The 26,951-nt window shown below is 45.1% G+C and overlaps 1 protein-coding gene across 4 annotated transcripts in view; it reads right to left on the bottom strand.

The window, feature by feature from the left end:
* The window catches only part of p4ha2 (procollagen-proline, 2-oxoglutarate 4-dioxygenase (proline 4-hydroxylase), alpha polypeptide 2), a 110,677-nt gene that overhangs the window by 27,546 nt on the left and 56,180 nt on the right, over positions 1–26,951 (bottom strand). For 3 of the 4 annotated variants that reach the window (XM_078411743.1, XM_078411741.1, XM_078411744.1), the window contains exons 7-11: positions 20,592–20,785; positions 16,501–16,677; positions 13,292–13,362; positions 7,411–7,510; positions 4,003–4,056 (exon numbers count right to left, since the gene is read on the bottom strand). In XM_078411743.1, coding sequence (XP_078267869.1) covers positions 4,003–4,056; positions 7,411–7,510; positions 13,292–13,362; positions 16,501–16,677; positions 20,592–20,785 — 596 coding nt within the window. Of the gene's footprint in view, positions 1–4,002; positions 4,057–7,410; positions 7,511–13,291; positions 13,363–13,540; positions 13,612–16,500; positions 16,678–20,591; positions 20,786–26,951 lie in introns of all 4 variants that reach the window. The other variant, XM_078411742.1, reaches the window with a different exon arrangement.

Raw genomic sequence — 26,951 nt, 5'->3', positions numbered from 1 at the left:
CCATTTTAAGTCAACCCAACCTAGTTTGTATCCCTCTATTTCCTATATCTGCTAAAAGGCAGATGTCACAAGCTTTTTGCTCTAGATTGTGGCATCTTCCTTCTCTCGTGCCGCCAATTAAGGACGTCCATTAAACCATTGTAAAAACTTGTCTGGTTCACCAATGTGTTCAGTGAAGGAAATCTGGTTGCCTCACTGGGTTTGGCTGAAATTCTTTTCCAACCCAAAGTTCGACTCTTAACAATCCTGTGAAATATCCTTGCAAGGCTCTCATTTCCAGGCGATGGTAGCAAATGATGGGTTTGTCTGCACTCCCCTCGTTTCATCTGGGATAAACTCTGGACAGAAGCTTCCTTTGAGCAAAACACAAAGTGCTGGAGCAATGCAGTGGGATAAGCAGTATCTGTGAAGGGAATGAACAAATTACATTTCCTTCTTATTCTTTCCCTGCCACAGATGCTGCCGGACCTGCTAAGTTACACCAGCACTTTGTGTTTTGCTCAAGATTCCAGCATCCACAGTTCCAGCCTTCTTGGACATTTTGTCCTTTGATGTTGGCTCTAAACATTCTACCAAGCCATACACCTCCAGGAATGGGTGACGTTCCGGGTCGAGACCCTTGTTCAGACTTCATTTTCACTTGGCATCATGTCCGGCACAAACATTGTAGGCCCAAGGCCAGTTCCTGCTCTGAAATGTTCTATGTTCTATGGTGCAGCTACCAGAATTCAAGGGTGAATCAGCTGATGTAGTATGCTGGAAAGTAGTCTTACTTTCTAACATATGGCCAAACAACAAAGAGATCAGCACTACAAGATTGCACAGGAGCCGCAGCTGTATACAAACAGTTTTTTAATTTTATTTTTGGTATTCCATGATGGAATCATCCGCTTCTTATGTGTACTTTAGATTATGAAGGACTGAAAGGAAATAACAGCAAAGAAACACTCCAACTTCTTTACTGGAGAACAAAAGGATTATATCCAAGTTTGCCATTGGCACTGTTTGGTAGCACAGTAGAGATGGAAGCACAAGAGACAAAGGGACATTTTTGGATGAAGGGAGGAAGCAAAATTGTACGTCCCAGAATTCAATTTGGGAAGAGGCATGATCATCTACTCTGCATTCATTACTCCAATTTCTCAACTGAAAAGTCGCTTTGAACAATGATTTTGGGGCCATTCTGCAAAATTAGAAAAAAAAAGGTTAGAAAGGGTCATGGAATGTTAACCTGCAGTTTGAGGTAATTTCAAGTCAATTGTGGCAACTCCTGAGAGTTAGGCCACTCATTGGCCGAACCCTCGACACTGCGACTGACAGGGTCTGGGCACTGCGCAGTCCACGGGGTTTCTCCAGCAGGGGTTGTGGAGAGAGAGGAGAGTGAACAAGTGTGCTGGCAGCATGCTTTATGTTAATAAAGCATCCCGACTGGACTAACCTGGCGTCTAGCCTTATTTCGGGCAAAACCGATCACTCCCACTACATTAGTGACCCCGACGCTCCAAACTCGTCATTTTGGAGCACAACATGCAAGACGGCAACCAGCTCCCCGCTGCTCTGGCCGACCAGGCCCAGCTGAACATGGTCGCCCTGAAGCTACCGACCTTTTGGAGCTCCAAGCCGCACGTATGGTTTCAGCAGTCTGAGGCCCAGTTCCATGTCCGCGGGATCACGGTCGACGAGACCCGTTTCTACTACGTCATCGGCACGCTCTCTCCTGTCGCGACGTCTCACCATGGGGTGATTTATCCCCACGTCCCGTCAGCTCTCCAGGACTATCCGTACGTGTTCCTGCGTTGTGACGCTCACCAGACACCGCTGCAGCGGCCGTTCCGAGGGCCCTTTCCGGGTACTGCAGACTGGGCCTACCACATTCGTTTTGGACATAGGGGGCCGGCGCGAGACTGTGTCAGTGGCTCGCCTTAAGCCGGCCCATTTGGACATCAGTCAACCCAAGCAGGTGGCCCAACCTCGTCGTCGGGGGCGTCCTCAATCCCGGCCGCTCCTGCCTGTGCTTACGCTGGCCCGAGTGGATGTGCGTACGAGGTCTGCCGCCTCGTTCGTCCGCCGGTTCGTTTCGTGCCTTCGGTTCTGTGGGGGGGGGGGGGGGGGGGTCCTGTGGCAACTCCTGAGAGTTAGGCCACTCCTTGGTCGAACCCTCAGCACCGAGACTGACAGGGTCTGGGCACTGCCCGGTCCATGGGGTTTCTCCAGCAGGGGTTGTGGACAGAGAGGAGAGTGAACATGTGTGTTGGCAGCTTGCTGTATTAATAAAGCCATCCCGACTGGACTAACCTGGCGTCTAGCCTTATTTCGGGCTGAACCGATCGCTCCCGCTAAATAATATTCATTTTCCGTAATGGTTTATTGCAAGTTAGTTTAAATCCACAGTTGTCCAAACCCAAAATCAGTACCTGTATTTAATGTAAAGATGCCTATGGTCAATTTTTGCTCAAGTAATGGAGAGAATATCACCCAATATTTGTGGTTGCAGTGTTTAAGTTTGAGTGAGCTATCTTTAAAACCTATGTCAATGATGAGACAACAAGAGTTAAATTAATTGCTCAGCAAGAACAGCTGCTATAAAATATTAAGTGGGACCACAGCTTGTTCATATTCATGTCAAGTGAGTTTCAACTTAACTTTTGCACGTAATCACAGTTTGGACCAGGACTCAACGCCAGTGCTGTGAAACCACATTTGGAGCATTGCGTGCAGTTCTGCTCGTCTGGCTATGGGAAAGATGTCATTAACCTGGTGTCATTGCCAAGACTTGAAAGCTTGAGTTATAAGAAGAGGCCGGAATGTTTTTTCCCTGGAGTGCAGGAGGCTGAGTAGCTCTAAACATTCTACCAAGCTATACACCTCCAGTTTCTCCCTCTAATATTTTGATTAACAATAAATAAAAAAGTTAAAAAAATTATTGCCCTCCTAGTCATTGTTCACAGTCGTACTTCAAAAGGTTAAAGTTCAATCCCTGAAGAAATCCTGGAGGGTTGGCTCAAGCCTGACTAAAGAGGGGAGGGGTACCAGACATTTTGGCCATAAGGCCACTGATACCATAAGATAGTGAAGCAGTATAAATGATCTGTGTGAGCATTGGTCAAAGGGAAGTACAGAATAATACATAAAAGCAGAAATAAACTGTAAATGCACGATATTAAAACAAAAGTAGAAAATATTAGCAATAAAATAAAACACAAAGTGCTGGAGTAACTCGGCGGGTCAGGCAGCATCTCTGGAGAACATGGAGGGCAACGGTTCGGGTTTGGACCCAAAAGGTCACCTATCCATGTTCTCCACAGATACTGCCTTACCCATTGAGTTATTCCAGCACTTTGTGTCTTTTTTGTGGACCAGCGTCTGCAGTTCCTTGTTTCTAAATGTTAGGAATACTTTGCAGGCCAGGCAGCATTGGTGAAGAGAAGAACAGTTAACATTTGCAATGAACATTTATTGATTCTGATGACGAATTGGAGATGTTACAAGTTTGACAATGCGGAAAGGCTGAGGGGGGAGGAGATGAATGGAAAACAGACCATTCTCCATCAGACATATTTATGGTTCCTTCAATTCTCTCCCCTTTCCCAAGATCTTAATGCTCATTGTTTTTCCCCACTCTAGGTGATCAACCTGAAACATTAACTCAGGCTCCCTCTCCAGTGATGCTGCCTGACCAGCTGAATATATCCATCACCTTCTGCTTTATTTTAAATTAACAATAATTGATTGAATCAGTGTTTTGAGGGTTGAAGCTAATATCATTTCTATGACAGCTGGAGCCAATTTCAGCACATTGTTCCGTTTGGAATAAAAAGGCCCATAATTTAATTTAACTCCCACTGTACTCATCATGGGTAGAGTTACAGATTTTGATGAAATGATTAAGGTTTTTAGCTTAAGGCCCCCGAGTCCCAACAGTTGCATTCCAGAAGAGCTTTAGGATTAGTTGTGGAGAAGAATTTAGGAGTCAAGTCTGGAATGGATATTGTCACCACTTACTCTGGAGAAGTCAAAGTGTGGTTCGTACTGCCCTCCAACTCCATAATTTGCCACCTGCAACAAAGATAAAACATCAGCAAGAGATGAAAAAATGCACAGCCAGCAACTCAGTATCAGCACATCTCAGATACAGTTTAAAAGTCAGTGCACAAAATAGAATATCACTGGGCTGATTCTGTTGTAGGTTAAGATAACATGCGCAATTACCTGTGAAATACAAGTTCCATTGAAGAGACACAAAAAACTGCGGATGCTGGAATTTTTCGCAAAAAACTGCTGAAGAAGTGTCCCGACCTGAGACATCATCTGTCCATTTCCGTCCACAAGTGCTGCCTAATCCGCTGAGTTCATCTAGCTCTTTGGTTTTTCTTCAAGTTCTTTGAATTGATTTGGAAATATACAGCATGGAAACAGGTCCTTCAGGCCTACCGAGTCCAAGTCATCCAAAGATCGCCCGTTCACACTAATTCTAGGTTAACCCACTTTCACATTCACTCCCTAGACACTAGGAGCAATTTATAGAGACCAATTAAGCTACAAATCTGCAGGGGTTACCCCATCTTAGGGATGTGGGAGGAAACAGCAGCACCAGGAATGAAACCTACACAGTCACAGGGAATATGCAATCTCCACACAGACAGCGCCCGAGGTTGGGATCAAACTCTACCAAGATAGCAAAGATTTCCCAAGTCACCTGCACCTGCATTGAAGAAATGGCAAGCATATATTCATGGTAAGGCAGGCTTTCTTTTCCCTCTCCTTGTTAGTCATGTCTATGAGCATTTCTTTGTTCTCTCACTAACTGGCCAGGGCTGGCCCTCCATGTCCAGGATGTTTTCCAGGTGTGGACACCAGGGGGCAGATAGCTCATCCTTGGTTCTCACCTCCTCCTTGAATGGATAGTTTGGAGATTTCGGAATCCTAACCATGGTTCTCACCTCCTCCCTGAATGGATAGTTTGGAGATTTCGGAATCCTAACCATGAGCACGGAAGCTGTTAACCCCACAATAGTTGTGCCGTGAAAGCAAGCCCCAGTCCGTACTCTATCGCACCCACACCTCTCCACCATGGCCTTGCCAACTTTGATAATTGGACACTTATTTTTCTTGGCATGCTGTTGTAGATGAAATCAACTTAAAATAGACAGCTCTGACCCCCAACAGTGGCTCCTGCCATTCTTTGGTTTGGGAGGACCACCAGTTCTAAGAAAGGCTGCGGTCCTGAAACTTTGACTGGTTTCTCTTGCCAGAGGTTGTTTGACTGCCTACGTTCTTCCAGCATTTCTGTTTTTGTTTCAGATTCCAACGTCTGCAGTCTTATTTGTTCTCTGAATTACCAACTTCCTTTTGGAAAAAAATATTCAGGTACATTTTTCTCCCCAACAACAGGAAATGTGGGACAGGATAAGCCTGAATGAAGAAGTCAGTAGAAGTTTTCTGCCTCGTTGACAAATTTAATGGAGTTGTTTATCCCCATGATAATAAGAAAACCTCCTCCCATCCCTGCTGACTTCAAGCCATAATAAATATCTGAAGTACTCTTGTAGCAGATACCGATTCTTGGCACATGTTTTAATATACATGGCTCTAACACAGGTATTTAGTTGAGTTTTAGTTTTAGAGATACAGCATGCAAACTGGCCTTCGGCCCATTGAGTCCATGTCAACCATTAATTACCCATTTACACTTGTTCTATGTTATCCCACTTTCTCATCCACTCCCTACATTCTTGGGGCAATTTTACAAAGGCCAATAAACCTACAAACCCACATGTCTCTGGGATGTGAGAGGAATCCGGAGGAAACCCATGTGGTCACTGGGAGAACGTGGAAAATCTACACAGACAGCACCCGAGGTCAGGATCGAACCTAGGGCTCAGGTGCTGTGAGTGGCAGATCTACCAGCTACACCACTGTGCTGCCCTTAACATATTCTTTTTATAAGTTCTGGCATCCATGATGGCAGACTAATAATTTAGCTGCGTAATAGAGGCCATCTACTACAATCCCATAATAGATACTCATATCTCAATGACCAACAGTTTATGGACTGATGAAACTAAAAGTGCCCTAGCTACTTGGGCTTTTCAGAATTTGGTGCCTAACCAAAGATCACCAATAAAAACGGACTTACATATTTATTTTGATGCTCTTCTATAGAATCAAGAGTCATTTTTATTGGCTACAGAGCCCAAATGCAAGGAGCTGCAATCCCACATTATCTGCTCCCATATAACATATAACATATAACAACTACAGCATGGAAACAGGCCTGTCCGGCCCTACCAGTCCACGCCGACCATTCTCCCTGACCTAGTCTCATCTACCTGCACTCAGACCATAACCCTCCAATCCCCTCCTATCCATATACCTATCCAATTTACTCTTAAATAATAAAATCGAGCCAGCCTCCACCACTTCCACCGGAAGCCCATTCCATACAGCCACAACCCTCTGAGTAAAGAAGTTCCCCCTCATGTTACCCCTAAACCTTTGTCCCTCAATTCTGAAGCTATGTCCCCTTGTTGGAATCTTCCCCACTCTCAAAGGGAAAAGCCTACCCACGTCAACTCTGTCCATCCCTCTCAAAATTTTAAAAACCTCTATCAAGTCCCCCCTCAACCTTCTACGCTCCAAAGAATAAAGACCCAACCTGTTCAACCTCTCCCTGTAGCCTAAGTGCTGAAACCCAGGCAACATTCTAGTAAATCTCCTCTGTACCCTCTCCATTTTGTCGACATCCTTCCTATAATTTGGCGACCAGAACTGCACACCATACTCCAGATTCGGCCTCACCAATGCCCTGTACAATTTCAACATTACATCCCAACTTCTATACTCGATGCTCTGATTTATAAAGGCAAGCATACCAAACGCCTAATTTTGGCATTCTAATTTTGGGTAAGCCTCAGTCCTTGTGCTTTTTCTGTGAGCCCTTACTGCCCTGGCCATTTCCGACCTATTGTCTCAAACCTCGATATGGATATGAGAGGCTGCATGGCCTCCTTGTGTGAAATAAATGTTCACTTTACTTTATTATTGTCACATGAAAACCTTTTGTTTGTATGCTATCCAGTCAAATGAATGCACATGAATACCAACAAGCCATCCACAGGTAAAGGATGAAGGAACAACATTTAGTGCAAGATATAACATCGAAATCCGATAAAGTACAATTAAAGATAGTTCAAAGGTCTCTAATAGATGGGGCCGCACTCTAGTTGAAGAGAGGACCGTTACAGCTGGGAAGAAACTGTTCCCTGAATCTGGAAGTAGCTGTTTTCAAAAATTCTGTGCCTCGTGCTTGATGGGAGAGGGGAGAAGAGGGAGTGACCGGGGTGGGACTAATCCAACTCCATGACGTCCTCACCATCTTGCTCCACAGACTCAGAGCCTTGGGTAGAGTACCTGAAGTAACTCGGCTGTCTCCACATCCAGGCCCGTGATGTCGGCTATCCGCTGGTTGATCCGGTGCACGACAGGATCTGCTTCATCATCCAACCAGGCACTGGAGAGGAAGTGACAAACAAAACAAAGCTGAACAAGGCACTAGGCGCCTGTCTAGATGCTGCCATCTGGGAAACAGTGCACAATCAAAACAGGAATGAATAACCTTCATCCTGCAGTTACTGGATGGACCATGCTGATAAAGCAAAAAAAGTACACAATCAATTGTCTGCTGGAATCCAGACTCTAATGTTGGACCAAACAATTTGATGATGGTTAAAAGCTGCTCCCATCCTCAATGGTAGGCTTGATTAATATTATGGATTCAGACTCAGAACACATGCAGTAACATCTGGACTGCATCACTGGAAATAGAACGTAGCAGGACTTTAATAGAGTTACAAAGGAGTCTGGAAATGTGACAGAATAAATTACAAGGACAGGCTGTAAAATGATCACTTTGACCGAGTGACAGCAACACACTGACCAGTGACATCATCTCAAGCCAGCAAGTTATTTGGTTCAACATTATCCTCTTTTAGGTTTGTTTTCAGAAAAGCCAAGCAAAACAACAGATTGCCAATTGCATGTTAGCAGAGAGGAGGCATGTTAATGAAGTTCCAGGCTGAATTGAGAGCTGTTTCTGTAGCAAACATAAGGTGGTCAGATAAAAAGGGCCAAACATTTTGTTCTCATTAATGTGCCCGCAAGTGCCCAATGCCATCACAGCTGCTTAACAACTTCACTGAGACCTCTCATGTTGTACACCGCGAGGAAGAGAAAATTATGAAAAACACAAAAAAAAACTAAGCCATTTTCCATTGACTTCATTGTGTAAAACATGCTGCCAATTTACAATCACCTGCTTTTTCTAAGTCAAAGGGAAGCCTATGTGCTATGTTTACATATTCTGTTGTGCAAGTATTCTTACAGTCAAAGCATAACTCAGGAGCATTCCCTCCTATCCTGGTTGAGTGCTGACCCAAGGTTTAAACATTTCAACAGCACCCAGGACAAAGCAGCCCCCTTAACCGACACCCTGCCAACCACTCGAAACATTCATTCCCCCCACCTCCATCTCACAATGTCTGTATTATCACCTACCTTATGCACAGCAGTTACCTAGACTCTGCCAATATCATGTTCTAGTAACCTAGACTATGCCAATATCATCTCTCAAAAGGCAAATATCAGCAAGAAGGGCAAGGACAGGAGGCACACGTGATTGTCAACCTTACCAAGTTACCTTCAAGTTCACACACAATACTGGACTTGAAAATTCGTCATTGCTCTGACTAACTCCTGGAAATCCTGATCAAAAGCATTTTGGAAACATATTGAACACAACAAGTCAAAAAGGTGCTTGGGATGGCAATAAATGCTGGCCTTGTAGCGATATTCTCATGCCAAGATCTGAAGAAACAAAGGAGGCCTCGTGTAGCTTATGTGCATGGACAATTAAGCTGACAGACACGCAAGATATCTCAGGAACAAGGATTCACAAGCATCATACCTCACTCATGTCTGTTAATTTAACCTGAGCAGCCAGGACATCAATACTTGTGCACATTGATGCTCAAGTATCAATGCTGAAAACCTTTGTACTTTTGTCCAACAATAACATCTCACAACTGAATAGCTTTAGGTTGCCACCTGGTGAAAATCAAAGCCCACTGCTGCAAATTATCTACTGTGCTGCAAACTCTATTTGACTTTCAGTATGCTGAGGAAGTTTAATGCTGAGGCAGCTAATTGAAACATTTATCACACCGGAGAAACATATCATGCAACAGGTGGTGGTGGTTATGGGGTCCAACATGCTTGTGCTTACACTGGAGAAATTTAACCATTTAAAAACACATTCTTGCTTTTTCTCAGCACCAAGCAGAATTTCTCTTCCAAATCAGTGGCATATAACATTCCACAGCTGGGCAGTGTTGATGGCATACTAAACTCCTCTGTTAACCATATTTGGTAAAAACATTGGTTTAAATGACTGAGATTTGTTTTTGTCCTTCATTCACTGCCAATTTCCTGAGCAATTAGTCTGTCGTTATTGGGAAAAGTTATTGCAGTTTCTGTTCCTTCTCCTCTTAAAATTAAATCAATTAATCTTATTCTCCATAAACTGTTTGGTGCAAGTCCATTTGTTCAGGGAATGCTGGCAGCAAATACTCATATAGTTTTAGAAAGATACAGCATGGAAACAAGCCCAAGTCCACACCAACCATCAAGCATTTATATTAATTCCATTTTTTTCCTACATTCTCATCTTTTCTCCCAGATTCCTATTCATTAACTATAGCTCTGCCTTCAACATCATAATCTCAGCCAAACTCATCCCAAAACTCCTGGACCTAGGACTCAGTACCCACCTCGGCAACTGGATCCTTGACTTCCTGACCCAAAGAGCGCAATCAATCAGCTTAGGCAACAAGACACCTTCCACAATAACTGAACAAGGGTGCCCCGTGAGGATGTGCTCTCAGACTCTGACTATACTTACTCTCCGTGTGCTCACAAACAAATTCTGCTTCAATTCCATTTACAGGTTGGCAGATGACATCACCAGAGAGGGCTGGATCTCAAACAATGGCGAGACCCAAAACAGGAAAAAGATAAAAAGCTTAGTAACATGGTGTTGAGAACGACCTCTCCCTCAATGTTGGCAAGATGAAAGAGCTAGTCATTGACTTCAGACAATGGGATGGTGTACACGCACCAATCAGCATCAACGGTGTGAGGTGCAGATGATCGAGAGCTTCAAGTATCCAGGTTTAATTATCACCAGCAATCTGTCCTGGTTCAACCACAGTGATGCTATGGCCAAGAAAGCCAAAGAAACACCACTGGCTCTTGTTCCTCAGGCGACTTGGGAAATTTGGCATGTTTTCAATGACTCTTACCAATTTCTACAGAAGCACCATAGAAACCATGCTATCACGATGCTTCATGTTAGTCAATCCAGTACCGCAAAAAATTGTAGAGTTGTAGATGCAGCCCATTCATCACACAAACCAATCTCCTCCCCATTGACTCCATTAACATGCCTGTGGGAAGCATTCAACCTAATCATAATCCACTGTTACCCTGGATATTTACCTCTTCTCCTCTTTCTCGGGGGGGCAGAAGGTACATTATCATGAAAGTATGTACCACCAGATTTAGGAACTTCTCCAATTCATTGTAAAATTTGCTTCCAACTCTCATTTGGACTGTGCATGCCAGATAAATCTATTTGTGTAGCGAAAACAAAATCCCCATTTTTCAATTGACTTTTATTTTTAATTTCTGCACTTTAATTAAATGCTCAAGTGACATAAATGTACGTTTTAAGGCAGCTAATTTGATTTGAAACTATCAATGATCCAATCTGTCATCATAAAATCTTATACAGTGCACTCAGAAAGTATTCAGAGCCTTTCGCTTTTTCCACATTTTGTTACGTTACAGCCTTATTTTAAAATGGATTAAAATCTTTTTTTTTATCATCAACCTGGACACAATACCCCATAATAAAAAAGCGAAAACAGGTATTTAGAAATTTTTGCGAAGTAATTTAAAAGAAATAACTGAAATATCACATTTACATAAGTATTCAGACCCTTTACTCAGTACTTTGTTGAGGCACCTTTGGCAGTGATTACAGCTTCAAGTCTTCTTGGGTATGACGCTACAAGCTTGGCACACCTGTGTTTGGGTAATTTCTCCCATTCTACTCTGCAGATCTTCTCAAGCTCTGTCAGGTTGGATGGAGAGCGTCGATGCACAGTTATTTTCAGGTTCCTCCCGACATGTTCGATTGGGTTCAAGTCCAGGCTCTGGATGGGCCACACAAGGACATTCACAGACTTGTCACGAAGCCACTCCTGCGTTGTCTCAGCTGCGTGCTTAGGGTCTTTGTCCTGTTGGAAGGTGAACCTCCGCCCCAGTCTGAGGTCCAGAACGCTCTGGAGCAGGTTTTCATCAAGGATCTCTCTGTACTTTGCTCCGTTCATCTTTCCCTCGATCCTGACCAGTCTCTCAGTTCCTGCCGCTGAAAAACATCCCCACAGCATGATGCTGCCACCACCATGCTTCACCATAGGTATGGTATTGGCCAGGTGATGAGCAGTGCCTGGTTTCCTCCAGACTTGACGCTTGACATTCAGGCCAATGAGTTCAATCTTGGTTTCATCAGACCAGAGAATCTTGTTTCTCATGGTCTGAGAGCCCTTAAGGTGCCATTTTGAAAACTCCAAGTGGGCTGTCATGTGCCTTTTACTGAGGGGTGGCTTCTGTCTGGCTACTCTACCATAAAGCCCTGATTGGTGGAGCTACAGATATAGTTGTCCTTCTGGAAGGTTCTCCCATCTTTACAGAGGAACTCTGGAGCTCTGTCAGAGTGACCATCGGGTTCTTGGTCACCTCCCTTACTATGGCCCTTCTCTCCCGATTGTTCAGTTTGGCCGGGCAGCCACCTTTATGAAGAGTCCTGGTGGTTCCAAAGTTCTTCCATTTAAGAATGACAGAGGCTACAGTGCTCTTTGGGACCTGTAATGCTGCAGAAATTGTTTTATACCCTTCCCCAGATCTGTGTCTCGACACAATCCTGTCTCGGAGGTCTACGGGGAATTCCTTCGACTTCATGGCTTGGTTTTTGCTCTGACATGCACTGTCAACTGTGGGACCTTATATAAACAGGTGGTGCCTTTACAAATCATGTCCAATCAATTGAATTTACCACTGGTGGACTCCAATCAAGTTGTAGAAACATCTCAAGGATAATCAATGGAAACAGGATGAACCTAAGTTCAATTTTGAGTGTCATCTCAAAGGGTCTGAATACTTATGTAAATGTGATATTTCCGTTATTTCTTTTTAATTACTTTGCAAATTTTTCTAAACACCTGTTTTCACTTTTTTTATTATGGGGTATTGTGTGTAGATTGATGATAAAAAAAATTTTTTTAATCCATTTTAAAATAAGGCTGTAACGTAACAAAATGTGGAAAAAGTGAAGGGGTCTGAATACTTTCTGAATGCACTGTATATGTCAGCCAGCATACTACCTGTTGTACTTATTAACTTGCAAGGTGTGTCACCATATGGAATGCTTGGACTCTCCGTGAGTCCTTTCTTTCAAAACCCAGAATCTGAATTCAACTGCTAAACTCATTTATCTTCCCACTTTGCTCAACCTTGCAGCAGTTCCTTTGGCTCCACTTTATATTTCTCGATATAATCTTTCCCTTTCAGAAGTGAAGCTGTTTTGTCTGAGGCTCAACAAACTCTGGCGCCGGCACCTGGACTTTGATCTTTCATCTTAACAGCACCGTAACTGTTCTCTTTCTTAGAATCACCTGGTGAGAACTCTGCCACACAACATAGTAACCATGAAGCTCAGCGATGGCCATTGCCTTTGAAGAAACATCCATTAAATAGGGAATTATTGCAGTTGCTTGAGAAAGAGGAACGTGAAAACATTTGTGAAGGCAAATGGACAAAAATCATCTTTAGTCTTAATGTGCTGAAGATCCTGTAGCTGCTTCATTTTTCCAAGGACTTCAAAATGTATATTGAGATTTTACAAGCAGCGTGCGTGAATGCATTTGCACATGCGTGTATCCAGGATGCAAGTGGGGAAAACAGCTCTGTTTGCCACTGAAACAATGCCAGGTTGAAACAGAGAAGAATTTTGAAAGCAGCTTCGAATGCTAGCATTAAGCTTTTCATCTTGACATCTTCACATGCGGTTACTGAAATGTTGCATGCCATTTTTCTTCTCCCACCACAGAGGTGGCCTTAAGGGTAGTCTGTGCGTTGACCCGCAGAGACCCCTGGCTGTTTGTTCAAAGCTTACCTTTTAGAGACTCTGTAATGGGCTACAGTTAGAATACCCGTTTGAGGGTCACGCACTGTTGCTCGAGCCAGCTGTGTTAAGGAAATAAAATGCAATAAATCACAGGACACACACAAAACAAAGACAACAAACAAAGCTTCCAGGTTTTACTTTTGATTGGTCTTCCGTTTAGGCAGCAGAGATTTTAAAGGGGCTACGAAGCCAATCAAAAACCTTGGCTGCTTTGGTTGCCATGGCAATCACTCTTACCTCTTACTGATTCTATAGTTTGCTGTCTCTAGGATCCCAGTGACTGAGTTCCTAACTGTGGCTCTGGCCAACTGTGAGATTGAAAGATCAGAAGGTAAGTTGGCTCTCTGCACACAAACAATTGATTCACAATTAAATACATTTGAACTGATCAAAGGCAAAGCTCCAACCTACACATCATCTGACCAGGGCTCCATAATGACTACCAATTAAATGGCCGCATGCGTGGTTTATCACGATTCCTTCGCCTATAGGTTTTGGCACTGCCTCACGATTGATTCTGCAGCTAGTTAATTCTCATTAAGAGCAAAAAACAGGACACCAATGTACAAGTCACCTTGACTACTTGCCTTAAGATCATTATTTTTCATCTTGCATTGACACAGGCTAAAAATATGAGGAGTGACAGAGAACAGAGGGTTAATGATCAACTGGAATCGGGACTCAAATGCACCATTTGTTCCATCATGCCAACATTTTATTAATGCATGAATAACACATCCATTAAAAGGTGCTGAATTCTCACTGATCCCTGACTTACGTCAGGTATTTCAATGTGAACAGTGAGGCAACTACTTTAGGTACAGATCGAAGGTATTTATTCACAAAATGCTGGAGTAACTCAGCGGGTCAGGCAGCATCTCAGGAGAGAAGGAATGGGTAACGTTTCGGGTCGAGACCCTTCTTCAGACTTTTCTTACACTTTAGGTACAGAGTACAATTAAACTCATCATTTCACAACATGTATTCCGACTGATCTGTTTAATTATTACCAGCATTTTCAGTTTGGATTCAGATTTCTAGCCAAGTCAAGTCAAGTCAAGTTTATTTGTCACATACATATACAAGATGTGCAGTGAAATGAGCATCGCTTATTTTAACTCTTTATGTACTTAATTATAAAAGGTGGTGAACACGGTCCTCGGGTACTATCCTCCAGACTATCGAAGAGATCTAAAGGAGACTCTGCCACAAAAAGGCAGCCAGCATCATCTAGGAGTCTGAAGAAGGGTCGCGACCCGAAACGTCACCCATTCCTTCTCTCCCGAGATGCTGCCTGACCTGCTGAGTTACTCCAGCATTTTGTGAATAAATACCTTCGATTTGTACCAGCATCTGCAGTTATTTTCTTACATCTAAGAGTTAGATATAGCTCTTAGGGCTAACGGAATCAAGGGACATTGGGAGAAAACAGGGACAGGGTGCTGATTTTGGATGATCAGCCATGATCATATTAAATGGCGGTGTTGGCTCAAAGGGCCGAATGGCCTACTACTGCACCTATTTTCTATGTTTCTATGATATAGTTCACTCGCCCTTGGCTTGGCTAATTCTTTAACCCTTTCGATTTCAGCATTACTCCCGCACTTGGAGTCTATCTTCAGTATAAACCAGCATCTGCATTTCGTTTCGACACACCGATGGAATTGGATCAAATTTTCTGGCACAAAGCTTGAATGCCAGAAACTGTTGCTGTGGTTATGTGGTTATGTAATTCATAATTTGTTCTAGTTAAATATTCAACAATAATTTTTAAAAAACTATAGATGCTAGAAATCTAAAATAAAAGCAGAAAATGCTGGAACTGCTCAGCATGGGGGCACCCTTATCAGAGACATCTCCGCATTCTCCCTGCAGTTTAACGAGCCTTTCCTCTCTCCATCCCATTTCTAATGAAAGGCCCACAACCTGAAACATTACCTCTGTTTCTCTTCAAGCATTACCTTAGGCCTCAGTCAACTATTCAAACCTCATCTCCATTTACCCTTTGCTCTTGTATTATTATTAATAATAGTCAAATATTAAACTGTTCAGCGATTTATAAAGCTGGGAAGTGGAGTTGGTAGAAGCATGGGAGCTGATCCTTGATGATGGAATTTTTGTCCTTATTGCCATTATTCGAGAAGATTTCTGAGAGTGCTTGGGCCAGTGCTCCCTTCCAAAGCCAATCACAAAATGGCAGATAATACGTCAAGACATTGTCAATAGTGGGATCAGCACAACAAACCTGAAGGGGCAGCTCTGTAAAGTAAGCACAAAGATTATATGGTCTTCATTCTCCTCCAAACAAATATTAATAACAAAGCACAATGCATTTTCAGCTAAGTTGCAAATGATTGGCTTTGTCTCTCGGCTTTAGGGCCAGAATTGCACAATAATCTGCGTAATAAATGTTTGGTGTTGGAAGGAAGCCAAGGAATTTGCTGTTGAACCATTTGATTAGAATAAAATTCTCTTTCCCAATAATAACTGTTGGTTGCCAATTTTATAAATTTCTTCCAAGTGGATTAATCGGGTTTCACAATTATCTAATGACAGCTTTCAAGAGAGAGCTGGATAGAGCTCTTAAGGATAGCGGAGTGAGGGGGTATGGGGAGAAGGCAGGAACGGGGTACTGATTGAGAGTGATCAGCCATGATCGCATTGAATGGCGGTGCTGGCTCGAAGGGCTGAATGGCCTACTCCTGCACCTATTGTCTATTGTCTATTGTCTATTGACTGGTTGGAACTTTGTGCAGTATTTTCCATTTGATTATTTATGGACGTAAATTAATACAGAACCAATGAAAGCATCATTCACAGCAAGGTCAAAGTGAAGCCCAACATCACAGTGAGAGCTGTGCAATAGAAAACGAACACAGTTTTCCTTGTTGAGGAAAAGGCCCTCCATAACACAGCCCCAAGGTCAAGCCGTCAAACAATTGTGACGAACTGTATTTTGCAATGAGATATACAAACTAGTACTTAGGTACATTTTGGAGTTCAAATGATAGGGAGAGTTAGATATAGTTCTTAGGGCTAATTGAATCAAGGGTATGGGGAGGAGGGGGGGAAGCAGGAACAGGGTACTAGTTTTGGATGATCAGCTATGATCATATTGAATGGCGGTGCTGGCTCAAAGGGCCAAATGGCCTACTCCTGCACCCATTTTCTATGTTTCTATGATATAGTTCACTCACCCGGGGCTTGGCTAATTCTTTAACCCTTTTGATTTCTGCATCAGACAACACCTCATAGTATCGAACTATGTGCGGACTGTCCCACTCATCTTCCTCTTTGATGGGGGCCAAAAGTAAACGTGGATGGTTGTGGTTGTTGTGGTAACGACAGGACAATCGCTTCTGCCGTCGAGTAGTCTGCAGAAGAGTAAAAAGTTGAATGAAAAATTCCTTGCCAAATCCAATGCAGATTCAACACACTCTTTTCTGTATTATGTGGTGATTGGTCTCATCAGTTGCTGACAGGAACACTTCCGAACATCCTGCCAAAATGCACGATGGATTAATGAATGATACAGCACATAGAAGTCCATTCAATCTCTCATCTCTGCAACTCTTTGATTCAATTCAAGAAGACCACTATAACCACTATCAAGAAAAGCAAGATCTCATGCTTTAACAACTACCTTCCAGTCACCAGGACTTCCACCATCATGAATGTTCTTTGAGAGGTTGATTGGTTATGGAACACAGTAAATCCAGTCTACCAAGCAACCTTGACTCAGTTCGCCACAACAGGTCCACAGCTCTTTCCTATGACTCCCCATCCCCAGCCCAGTGCACGCCCATTTCTCCCACTATCCACCCCCTCCCTTCACCTTCTGTTCCCTTCCACCTTTTCCTCCACGTGGCTTTACATTTCATTCCATTTCTGTTCTTATCTGACACCCTCTTGTTCTCCTTTCCATTTCCAGTCTTTGTCCATCCACCTCAAATCCTTTCTCTACTGTAATCCCATGAACTCTAATTTCACACAAACTGGAGGAACAGCATCTCATATTGCACCTAGTTACCTTACAACCAATAGTATGAATATTAAATCCTCCAATTTTCACTAACACCCCTCCTCATCCTCCCTCTATCTTATGATTCACCCCACCCCAGTGTATACCCAATTAAACCCCCCTTATTTGTGTCCACGTGTCACTTGCAGGTTTTTCCCTGCCCCAACCTCATTTCCAACTTCCTCCCCCCTTCTACAATTAATCTGAAGGTCTGAACCAAAACATTGTCTGTCCATTTCCTCCACAGATGCTGACTGACCCGCTGAGTTACTCCAGCACTTTGTGTTTTGCTCAAGGTTCCAGCATCTGCAGTTCCTCGTGTCTTCCTGTAATAACCTCCTGTGCAGCACCTTACTGGTTGCTTATTGAGAATCTATATGCACTAACATCAGATGGTTCTTCTTTTTCAAAATAGCTGGTTACAAAAATCAAAAGTCTCTATAAGACCAGAAGATATAGGAGCAGAATTAAGTCATTTAGCCCATTGAGTCTACACCCCCACTCAATTATGGCTGATCTATTTTTCCCTCTCAACCCCATTCTCCTGCCTTCTCCCCGTAACCTCTCAGTCTGAAGAAGGGTCTCGACGCAAAATGTCACCCATTCCTTCGCTCCAGAGATACTGCCTGTCCCACTGAGTTACTCCAGCATTTTGTGTCTACCTTCTCCCCATAACTTTTGATGCCCTTGCTAATCAAGAACCCATCAATCTCTACCTTAAAAGTTACATATAGATTGGCCCCAACTACCCTTGAATTGACAGGGTTTGCCCAGCCTTTTCAGAAGGCAAATAAGCATTCATCTTGTTAAGAGTCACTTATATTCTTGATGCAGCAAATTTCCATCCCTAAAGTACATTAGTAGATGTGTTGATTTTCCACTTTAATCAGTATACATAGTAATTATTACTGATAGAAGCTCCTAAATTCCAGAATTCGTTAGGGCTCATGGAGCTAGCGGAATCAAGGGATATGGGGAGAAGCCAGGCACGGGTTACTGACTGTGGATGATCAGCCATGATCACAATGAATGGCGGTGCTGGCTTGAAGGGCCAAATGGCCTCCCCCTGCACCTATTTTCTATGTTTCTATGTTTTTATTTATCCTTCCCCAAAAAATATCGGCAGTTGCTGTGGTGAAAATTTAACTCCTGTCTAAAAATTTGACCTTTTGATTTCTGGATGTAAGACTTAACCATTAACAACCGAACATGGTCATTCTTTGTTTTGTGCAGAAGAACTGCTATCAAAATTAAATGTGGGTCTGAAGAAGGTTTCTGACCCGAAGCATCACCTATTTTGTGCCTAACATTTTCTGTAGTTTACTCTAAAGTAAAGACCTCCCAACATTTGATTTTATAAATTCGTAATTTTGATGTCAAAAATTCAGAATTTTACATCACAATTCATAATAGGGTGCTTAATGCAGTTTTTCCAGCAAAAGAAAAGATATGCACGCAAGATGCGCATTCATACGCATTGCCCTACATTCATGTGTGAAAACGACTATTAATTCCAACAGTCTGTAGTTCTTGGACTACATGTACAATGTCAGGCCTATCATGAGTCTATTCTGCTATTTATAGAAAAGTTATTGAACAGAGATACTTTTTGCAACACAAAGAAAAAAGTGTTTTGTATTGTTTTTTCTATTTTGCTTTTTCCTTACACATTCCAATTCTCTTGATATTGATTAAAAGATCAATGGTCATAAAATGAATGACTAAGTTATGACAAAAGAGTTGATATATGCGACTCGACTAAGCATATGGAAGAACTTGATTTGTACATTAATTGACAATCAGCCCAAAAAGGTGGTAACTGGCTTTCCTGATGTGTTTTATATTTTAATCCCCTCTTAATTAATTAATATGTTATATAATCTAGCACTTAAATTTAATATTTACTCATTACAGTTCCACCACAGATTTTCTGGCACTCTTGGTTGCAGAGATTTGCTAGTTTACCCAGCCGGAAGTCGGCTATGGGGATAGATGTGTAGATGTGCTGGCTCCAGCTGGGCTGGAGTTCCAGAGCCCCGGCCGCAGGTTGCAAATTCAACCCACCGTTTGGCCTGGAAGTCTCGATGAGGTCGAGTTTGGCTGCCTTGCCCAGCCTAGGTGGCACATTTTCGGGGAGACTTCCAGTGCGGGGTGATTTCTCGCGGAACCCCTAGCGACCTCTAGTGGCCGAATTGACAAATTGCAATTACCGGCTGTTTTGCGGAAAAATGTGAGGTGAAATCGGAATGGCGGAAATTCCTATCTGCACAATTAAACTTTCTGCACAAGGGAAAAGATCAGACTGTGGTGACTTGTGAAAGAGACGGTTGAGATGAAATATTTCGAAGCAACCAAAACATTTGGGGTCTACACAGTAGGAAGCCTGTTCCCTTTGGTGGAAGTGTCAACAACCAAGCAAGAATAATTTGTGGAGACTGATAAAAGAACCAGAGGGGTGTGAGGAGGAAGTGTAAAATGCACCCATATTGTTAGCGCCTGGAATACATTGACTAATAAGATGATGGAAGCAAATTAAATGGGGGTTTCAAGAAAGGAACAGGATCAATACTTGAAAGGGAAAAAAGGTAACGGGGGAAGTGTATCCTTCTGGATTGGTCTTACCGAATGCTAGCATAGACTTGACAACCACACCTTGACACCTTCTATGCTGTTAACCATCTATGATTTTATGTACAAGGCATTTGCAAGGCGTAGATCCATCCCTTTCATTACCCACTCAACACACAGCAAAATAATTCTATTATACAACATTAAATAGTTCATTTCTTTCAGTACTTTGTCATTGCCCGGCGTTTGTCGGCACTGGGCTTGTACTCGCTGGAGTTTAGAAGAATGAGCGGGTACCTCATTGAATCGTACAGAATAGTGAAAGGCTTTCATAAAGTGGATGTGGAGAGGATGTTTCCATTAGTGGGGGAGTCTGCAACTAGAGGTCGTAGCCTCAGAATTAAAGGATGTTCTTTTAGGAAGGAGATGAAGAGGAATGGAGAAATTTCTTTAGTCAGAGAGTGGTGAATCTGTGGAATTCTTTACCACAGAAGGCTGTAGAGGCCGTCAGTGGATATTTTTAGGGCAGAGATAGATTCTTAATTAGTGCAGGTGTCAGGGGTTATGGGGAGAAGGCAGGAGAATGGGGTTAGGAGGGAGAGATAGATCAGCAATGATTGAATGGCGGAGTAGACTTGATGGGCCGAGTGGCCTAATTTTACTCCTATTCCTTATGACCTTATGCTCTAGTGTACTTACCATCTTAATTCCTTCCCCTCGACACAGACCTTCATAGGTATCCCGCTCGGGCAAGTAATCTTTTGGCCGTTCATAGCTCCCCCCTGCCGAATGTTCAGAGGATTTTTCATCTGTCCTTTGATCTGCTTGCGCCTCTTCTCTCAGCAAGTTATTAAAGTAGTGGAGGTTAGACTTTGCTCTCAAGTGTGTTGGATCTAAACATGGAGGGAGGCAATGAGATCTTATTAAAAACAATTTCTTTTTTTTCAAATTCTCTTCAGCAAATGAAGTTGGAATGGCAAACCACTTTGGATTAGACACTACTAGCATGTAGTGTTAGCAAACAATAACACTAAAAAGTTTTTTTTAAATAACACTAAACAACTACAAAGTAGTTTTAACAAATGCAAACATTCAGCCATAACATTCCCAGCAATCCTCAGCCAGAATCTAAATGGGGCATCTGGTCGGCATGGATACGTTAGTCCGAAGGGCCTGTTTCCCTCCTGTATGACTCTCTAAATAAAGTGACAAATATAAACAAGAAATCAAATCGTTGCTGATAATACAAACAGGTAAAATGTAGAAATGTGATGAAAGTTTTTTGCTAATGGTTAAAAGATTACCCACTAAACACAGAACATAACAGGAACATTTCTTCGATGAGACCCGAGTGTGTGGGTTCAACATTTACACGTGACACACTTTTTGGACTGCTTCCAAATAGAACCATACTTCCTTCACAGATGTTTGCTGTCAAAATGTTGTACAAACTCCCAGCACTGTGCTATATTAAGTCATATATCTTGGACAGGTACATGGTCAAAATGTTCCAGTAATAAAGGATGAAAGAATTATCTGTTATTGTTGAGAGATAAGCCTGCATGGCATCACATTACCGCTTTATATGCAAATCAATTCTGCTGACAGAAAAATAAGAATGTTATTGGCAAGCGGGGCCTTCATGGAAGCAGCAGGAAGCCTGCAATTTTCTTTCCATGATCTCCAGGCAAAGTTTGAAAACTTCTGCCACAATGAAAATTCTGGCTCTGCTGAATCGCCTCTGGTCAGTGCAGCCACACAATCATAGTGTCAACTCCCAAAGTAATCATTATCTGTGCATTCTTGTCCACAGATGTGCAAATGCCTCTCTATAATTTTGAATAATGAGTAAGAATCTGAAGAAGGGTCCTGGCCCAAAATGTTGCCTATCTAGGTTTTCCAGAGATGCTGCCTGACCCACCGAGTTACTTCAGCACTTTGTGTTTTATGCAACATTCCAATATATGCAGTTCCTTGTGTTCCTCTCTAATTGTTTGCTTGCACTGACCACAATCCATTCAGCGGGGCCAGAGTCTTTATTGCACCAGAGGCTAGTGACTGTGCCTCTTAAAAGGGTGTTTTCCCCGCATGGAAACTTAGCTGTGGCTGAGACTTTGATTCACAGTGATGCTCTTTACAAATTACCTGGCTCTCCTTCAGTCCCTGTAACTCTCCCTCCCAACTACAGTGGCCACAGCACTCCTCTCCCATTTGTACGATTATTATCTGAACCCTCTTCCCCCACTCGTCTAGTAATCTAACATTACAGTATGGCGAGTCCGAAACTTGCTAGTTGTAGACGAAGTTTATTGCAGCCGCAATACACGAATACAGAGTCAAAACAACAAGTTACAGGACAACCAATATAAACTTACTGTCTTCCTTGAAGACTTCGCCGAACTGGCTAAAACGGGCGCCAAACGCGCACCTGACATCGCTGGCCAATCAGCGATGTCGTTTCCTGGACCAATCCCCATGGTCGCGTTCCCACGTGACCTCGCTGGCCAATCCGAGGGTTCGACTACCTGGACCATTCTCTATGGTCGCTACATGACCCCCCCCAGAACCCGAGGTGCGGAACCTAGCAGGGAGCCGGATTTCGCGACCATAACGAGTACGGAGAGGGACAGCCTGAACCACAGGAGCCGGAGGTTCCGGACTTGGTGGAACAGCCGGAACGGGAGGTTCTGGAGGAACTACCGGAACGGGGGGTCCTGGAGGAACTGCCGAAACGGGGGGTCCTAGGGGAACTGCCGAAACTGGGGGTCCCGGAGGAACTGTCGGAATGGGGGTTTGTGGACTGGGCGGAACTAACGGAGGTCGGCCTCTTCTAGGGGTTTGACCGACCAGGACTGGTTGATCCGGGTCCAAATGGGCAGGTTTGAGCCGGGACACCGAGACGAGTTCACTCTTGCCGCCCATGTCTAAGGTGAAAGTAGCCGTTCCCTTACGTAAAACCCGAAACGGCCCTTGATAGACCCTCTGCAACGGGGCGCGATGGGCATCTTTACGCAAAAAAACAAACTCACAGTCCTTCAGGGAAGACGGTTCATGTACCATGGAACACCCATGACGTGAAGTCGGCACTGGAGCCAGGGAACCCACCCGTTCCCGGAGAGCTGCTAACGCTGCTGGGACTGTAGGGAGCAGTGCTGAAGTGTCCGGAAACAGATCTCCAGGTACTCGAAGGGTCGAGCCATATACCAGCTCTGCGGACGACGCACCGAGATCTGGCTTAGGAGCCGTCCGGATGCCCAAAAGAACCCAAGGGAGTTGGTCTACCCAGTCCGGGCCTTCAAGCCTTGCACTGAGGGACGCCTTAAGTTGGCGGTGGAACCTCTCTACGAGACCATTTGCCTGGGGGTGATATGCAGTTGTGGGTTGTAATTTGGACCCGTACAGTTCCGCCAGCGCGGCCCAGAGGGACGAAGTGAACTGTGGTCCTCTGTCAGTTGTAATAACTGCCGGGACCCCGAAACGAGCTACCCAATGAAGGGCCAAAGTCCTAGCACAAGACGCTGACGAGATGTCAAACAATGGGAAAGCCTCTGGCCACCGGGTGAACCGATCCACCACCGTGAGGAGGTGGGTGTAGCCCCGGGAGGAAGGCAAAGGCCCGACCAAATCCACGTGAATGTGGAAAAAACGAAAAGCCGGGACTTCGAAATCCTGTACGGGGGGCTGGACGTGGGGCTGGACCTTAGCGGTCTGACAGGGCACGCAGGAACGTGCCCACCCCGCTACCTGTTTCCGCAGGCCATGCCAGACAAACCTCGCTGCCACCAAGGCAGAGGTGGAGCGGATGGACGGGTGCGCCAGCCCATGAATGGCATCGAAAACCCGGCGCTGAAGGGAGGGCGGTACTACCGGCCTGGGGCGAGGAAGAGAAACATCGCACCAGACTTTCGTGCCCTCCGACCCACAAGCTACCTGGGCCAACTTCAATCCCGAAGTGGTGGACTGGTACGTCGAAACGGTATCCGCCAGGAGCTGTGCCTCCACAAGCTCCTGGGGATCCACTTCGCAGTCCACCGCCGAAATAGGGGGAAAAGCAGGTCTAGACAGGGCGTCAGCAACGGCATTCAGCTTACCCGCGATATGACGGACATCTGTGGTAAATTCTGAGATAGCAGTCAGGTGCCGCTGCTGGCGGGCCGACCATGGGTCAGACAATTTCAAAAAAGCAAATGTTAATGGCTTGTGGTCTGTAAATGCCACAAATGGGCGGCCCTCGAGGAAATACCTGAAATGACGGACAGCTAAATGGAGAGCTAGAAGCTCTCGGTCAAATGCGCTATATTTTAGCTCGGCCGAATTTAGTTGCCGGCTGAAAAACGCTAAAGGCTGCCAACGGCCACCAACCTGCTGCTCCAGAACTCCACCCACCGCCACGTCAGAGGCGTCAACCGTCAGGGCCGTGGGGGCGGAGGGGCTCGGATGGACCAACATGGTGGCGTCTGCCAAGGCTGCTTTAGCTGCCGTAAAAGCCGACTCTGCGGCCGGGGACCACAACAACTCTACCGGATTACCTGCAAGGCATTGGAAAAGCGGGCGCAGGACTCGCGCCGCTGCCGGAACGAATCTATGGTAGAAATTAACCATGCCAACGAACTCCTGCAGCCCTTTTACTGTGGTAGGCCTGGGGAAAGCCCGGATAGCCTCCACCTTCTCTGGCAAAGGGACAGCGCCGGCAGGGGTAATTCTATGTCCTAGAAAATCGAGAGCAGGCAGGCCGAATTGACATTTGGAGGGTTGAATAATGAGCCCGTGGTCTTGGAGCCGCTGGAACACGGTCCGCAAATGGGCCTGGTGCTCTTGCACTGAGGGGCTGGCTACCAGGATGTCGTCTAAATAAATAAACACAAAGGGTAAACCCCTGCCCACGCGGTCCATCAGTCGCTGGAAAGCCTGTGCCGCGTTCTTTAAACCGAAAGGCATACGCAACCATTCAAACAACCCGAACGGAGTAATAGTTGCAGTTTTTTGTATGTCCTCCGGTCGCACCGGAATCTGATGGTATCCTCGCACCAAATCGATTTTGGAAAACACTACCGCTCCTTCCAGTCCAGATGAAAAGTCCTGTAGGTGCGGTATGGGGTAGCGATCAGCCGTGGTGACAGCATTGAGACGCCGATAATCGCCACATGGCCTCCACCCCCCAGATGCCTTGGAGACCATGTGTAACGGCGAGGCCCACGGGCTGTCAGACTGACGAACAATTCCCATTTCCTCCATCTTCCTGAACTCCGCCCGTGCCACCACCAGTTTGTCTGGCGGTAGTCTCCTGGCCCGAGCGAAAACGGGAGGGCCTTCGGTGCGGATGTGATGGACCACACCGTGCTTAGCTGAAGGTGCGTCAAAACGTTGGACGAGCAGCTCTGGGAACTCTGCCAGAATCGCAGCATACGAGTCGGGGGCCGCGACGACGGCCTGGACAGTAGGGCTGGGCGAGGAGGCGATTGCCGGAGCGACGTGCTCGTCTTCAGCAGCGGGTCGGAGGTCGTTACCGCGGACATCAGGAACCAGTGAAAAAGCCCAGAGAAAATCTGCGCCCAGGATCGCTTGTTTGACGTCGGCTATGATGAATGGCCATTCGTACGTGCGGAGGCCTAACGCAAGGGACATCTTCCGTGTGCCGAAAGTGCGAATAGGGCTGCCATTAACCGCGATGAGGGTGGGACCTGTCTTACCCGATCTGGTTTCGAGGTCGGTCGGCGGCACTATGCTGACGATGGCTCCGGTGTCTACCAAAAATTCTGTGTCCGTGAATCGATCATGGACATAGAGGCGCCGGTTCTGGCCAATCGTAACTGCCCCTATGTACGATCGGCCGAGGCATTTCCCGCGAAGGTACAAGGCAAACGACAGTTGCGGGATTCGTTACCCCCATCGTAGGTGATAGTAGCACCAGCCGCGCTTGTGCGGATCTTTTTGGCGGGCTTTCGGAGAATTGGCGGGAGACGTGGCGCCATCTTGCCGTCGCTGTGGCGTGGTCACTGATGTCGAGACTTTGTTGATGGAATCCCCTGCCTTGTTTTTTGCCGCTATGAGCGCGTCCGCTTTCGCTGCATATGCTTCGGGGTCCTTAAAAGAACAATCCGTAAGCAGCAGTCGGACATCCTCGGGAAGTTTCTCGCGGAATGCCTGTTCAAACATCGGGCAATCCGTGTGCTCACCGGCTAGCACCATCATTTCGGCCATGCGGACGGAAGGCAGTTGGTCTCCAAGCTCCGGTAGGTGCAGAAGTTTTGCCGCACCACCATGCTTATTTAACCCGAAGGTTCGCAGTAATGCCTTCTTCATGGTTTCATATTTGTCTTCCGCAGGTGAAGTTATGATAAACCGCATCATGCGCTTGGTTGTGTCCGGCGATAGAGCGCTGACGAGGTAGAAGTACTTCGTTGCATCGTCCGACACCTTCTTTATGTGGAATTGAGCCTCGGCGTGGATAAACCAAGCTTGCGGTGCGTACGTCCAAAATAACGGAAGATGCACGCCTCCCGCGCTTGACTCCGGTGCGCCCTGCTCGGTCATCGTCAACGAGGCGTTGATTCCTGTTCAGTTGGTGATCGTCCAGATCACGTTCGGGGTCACCAATATGGCGAGTCCGAAACTTGCTAGTTGTAGACGAAGTTTATTGCAGCCGCAATACACGAATACAGAGTCAAAACAACAAGTTACAGGACAACCAATATAAACTTACTGTCTTCCTTGAAGACTTCGCCGAACTGGCTAAAACGGGCGCCAAACGCGCACCTGACATCGCTGGCCAATCAGCGATGTCGTTTCCTGGACCAATCCCCATGGTCGCGTTCCCACGTGACCTCGCTGGCCAATCCGAGGGTTCGACTACCTGGACCATTCTCTATGGTCGCTACAACAGCCCAGATCCTGGGCACAAATTGCATCCCATTACTCATTTCCCCAGACTACAAATTTCCAACACTGACCCCTTTTATTTAAATCAAACTAATGCGCTCTTACTCCATCTCAAATCCTGTAACCCTCACGAGCCCCCAACTTGAGCGCCGCTTTGCTCGATTTCCTTTGGTGAAGAAC

This window comes from Rhinoraja longicauda, chromosome 14 (assembly GCF_053455715.1).
Source record: "Rhinoraja longicauda isolate Sanriku21f chromosome 14, sRhiLon1.1, whole genome shotgun sequence".
Lineage (NCBI taxonomy): Eukaryota > Metazoa > Chordata > Chondrichthyes > Rajiformes > Arhynchobatidae > Rhinoraja > Rhinoraja longicauda.
Note: the sequence above shows the minus strand (reverse complement) of the source record. Positions and strands in the feature narration are given on the sequence as shown.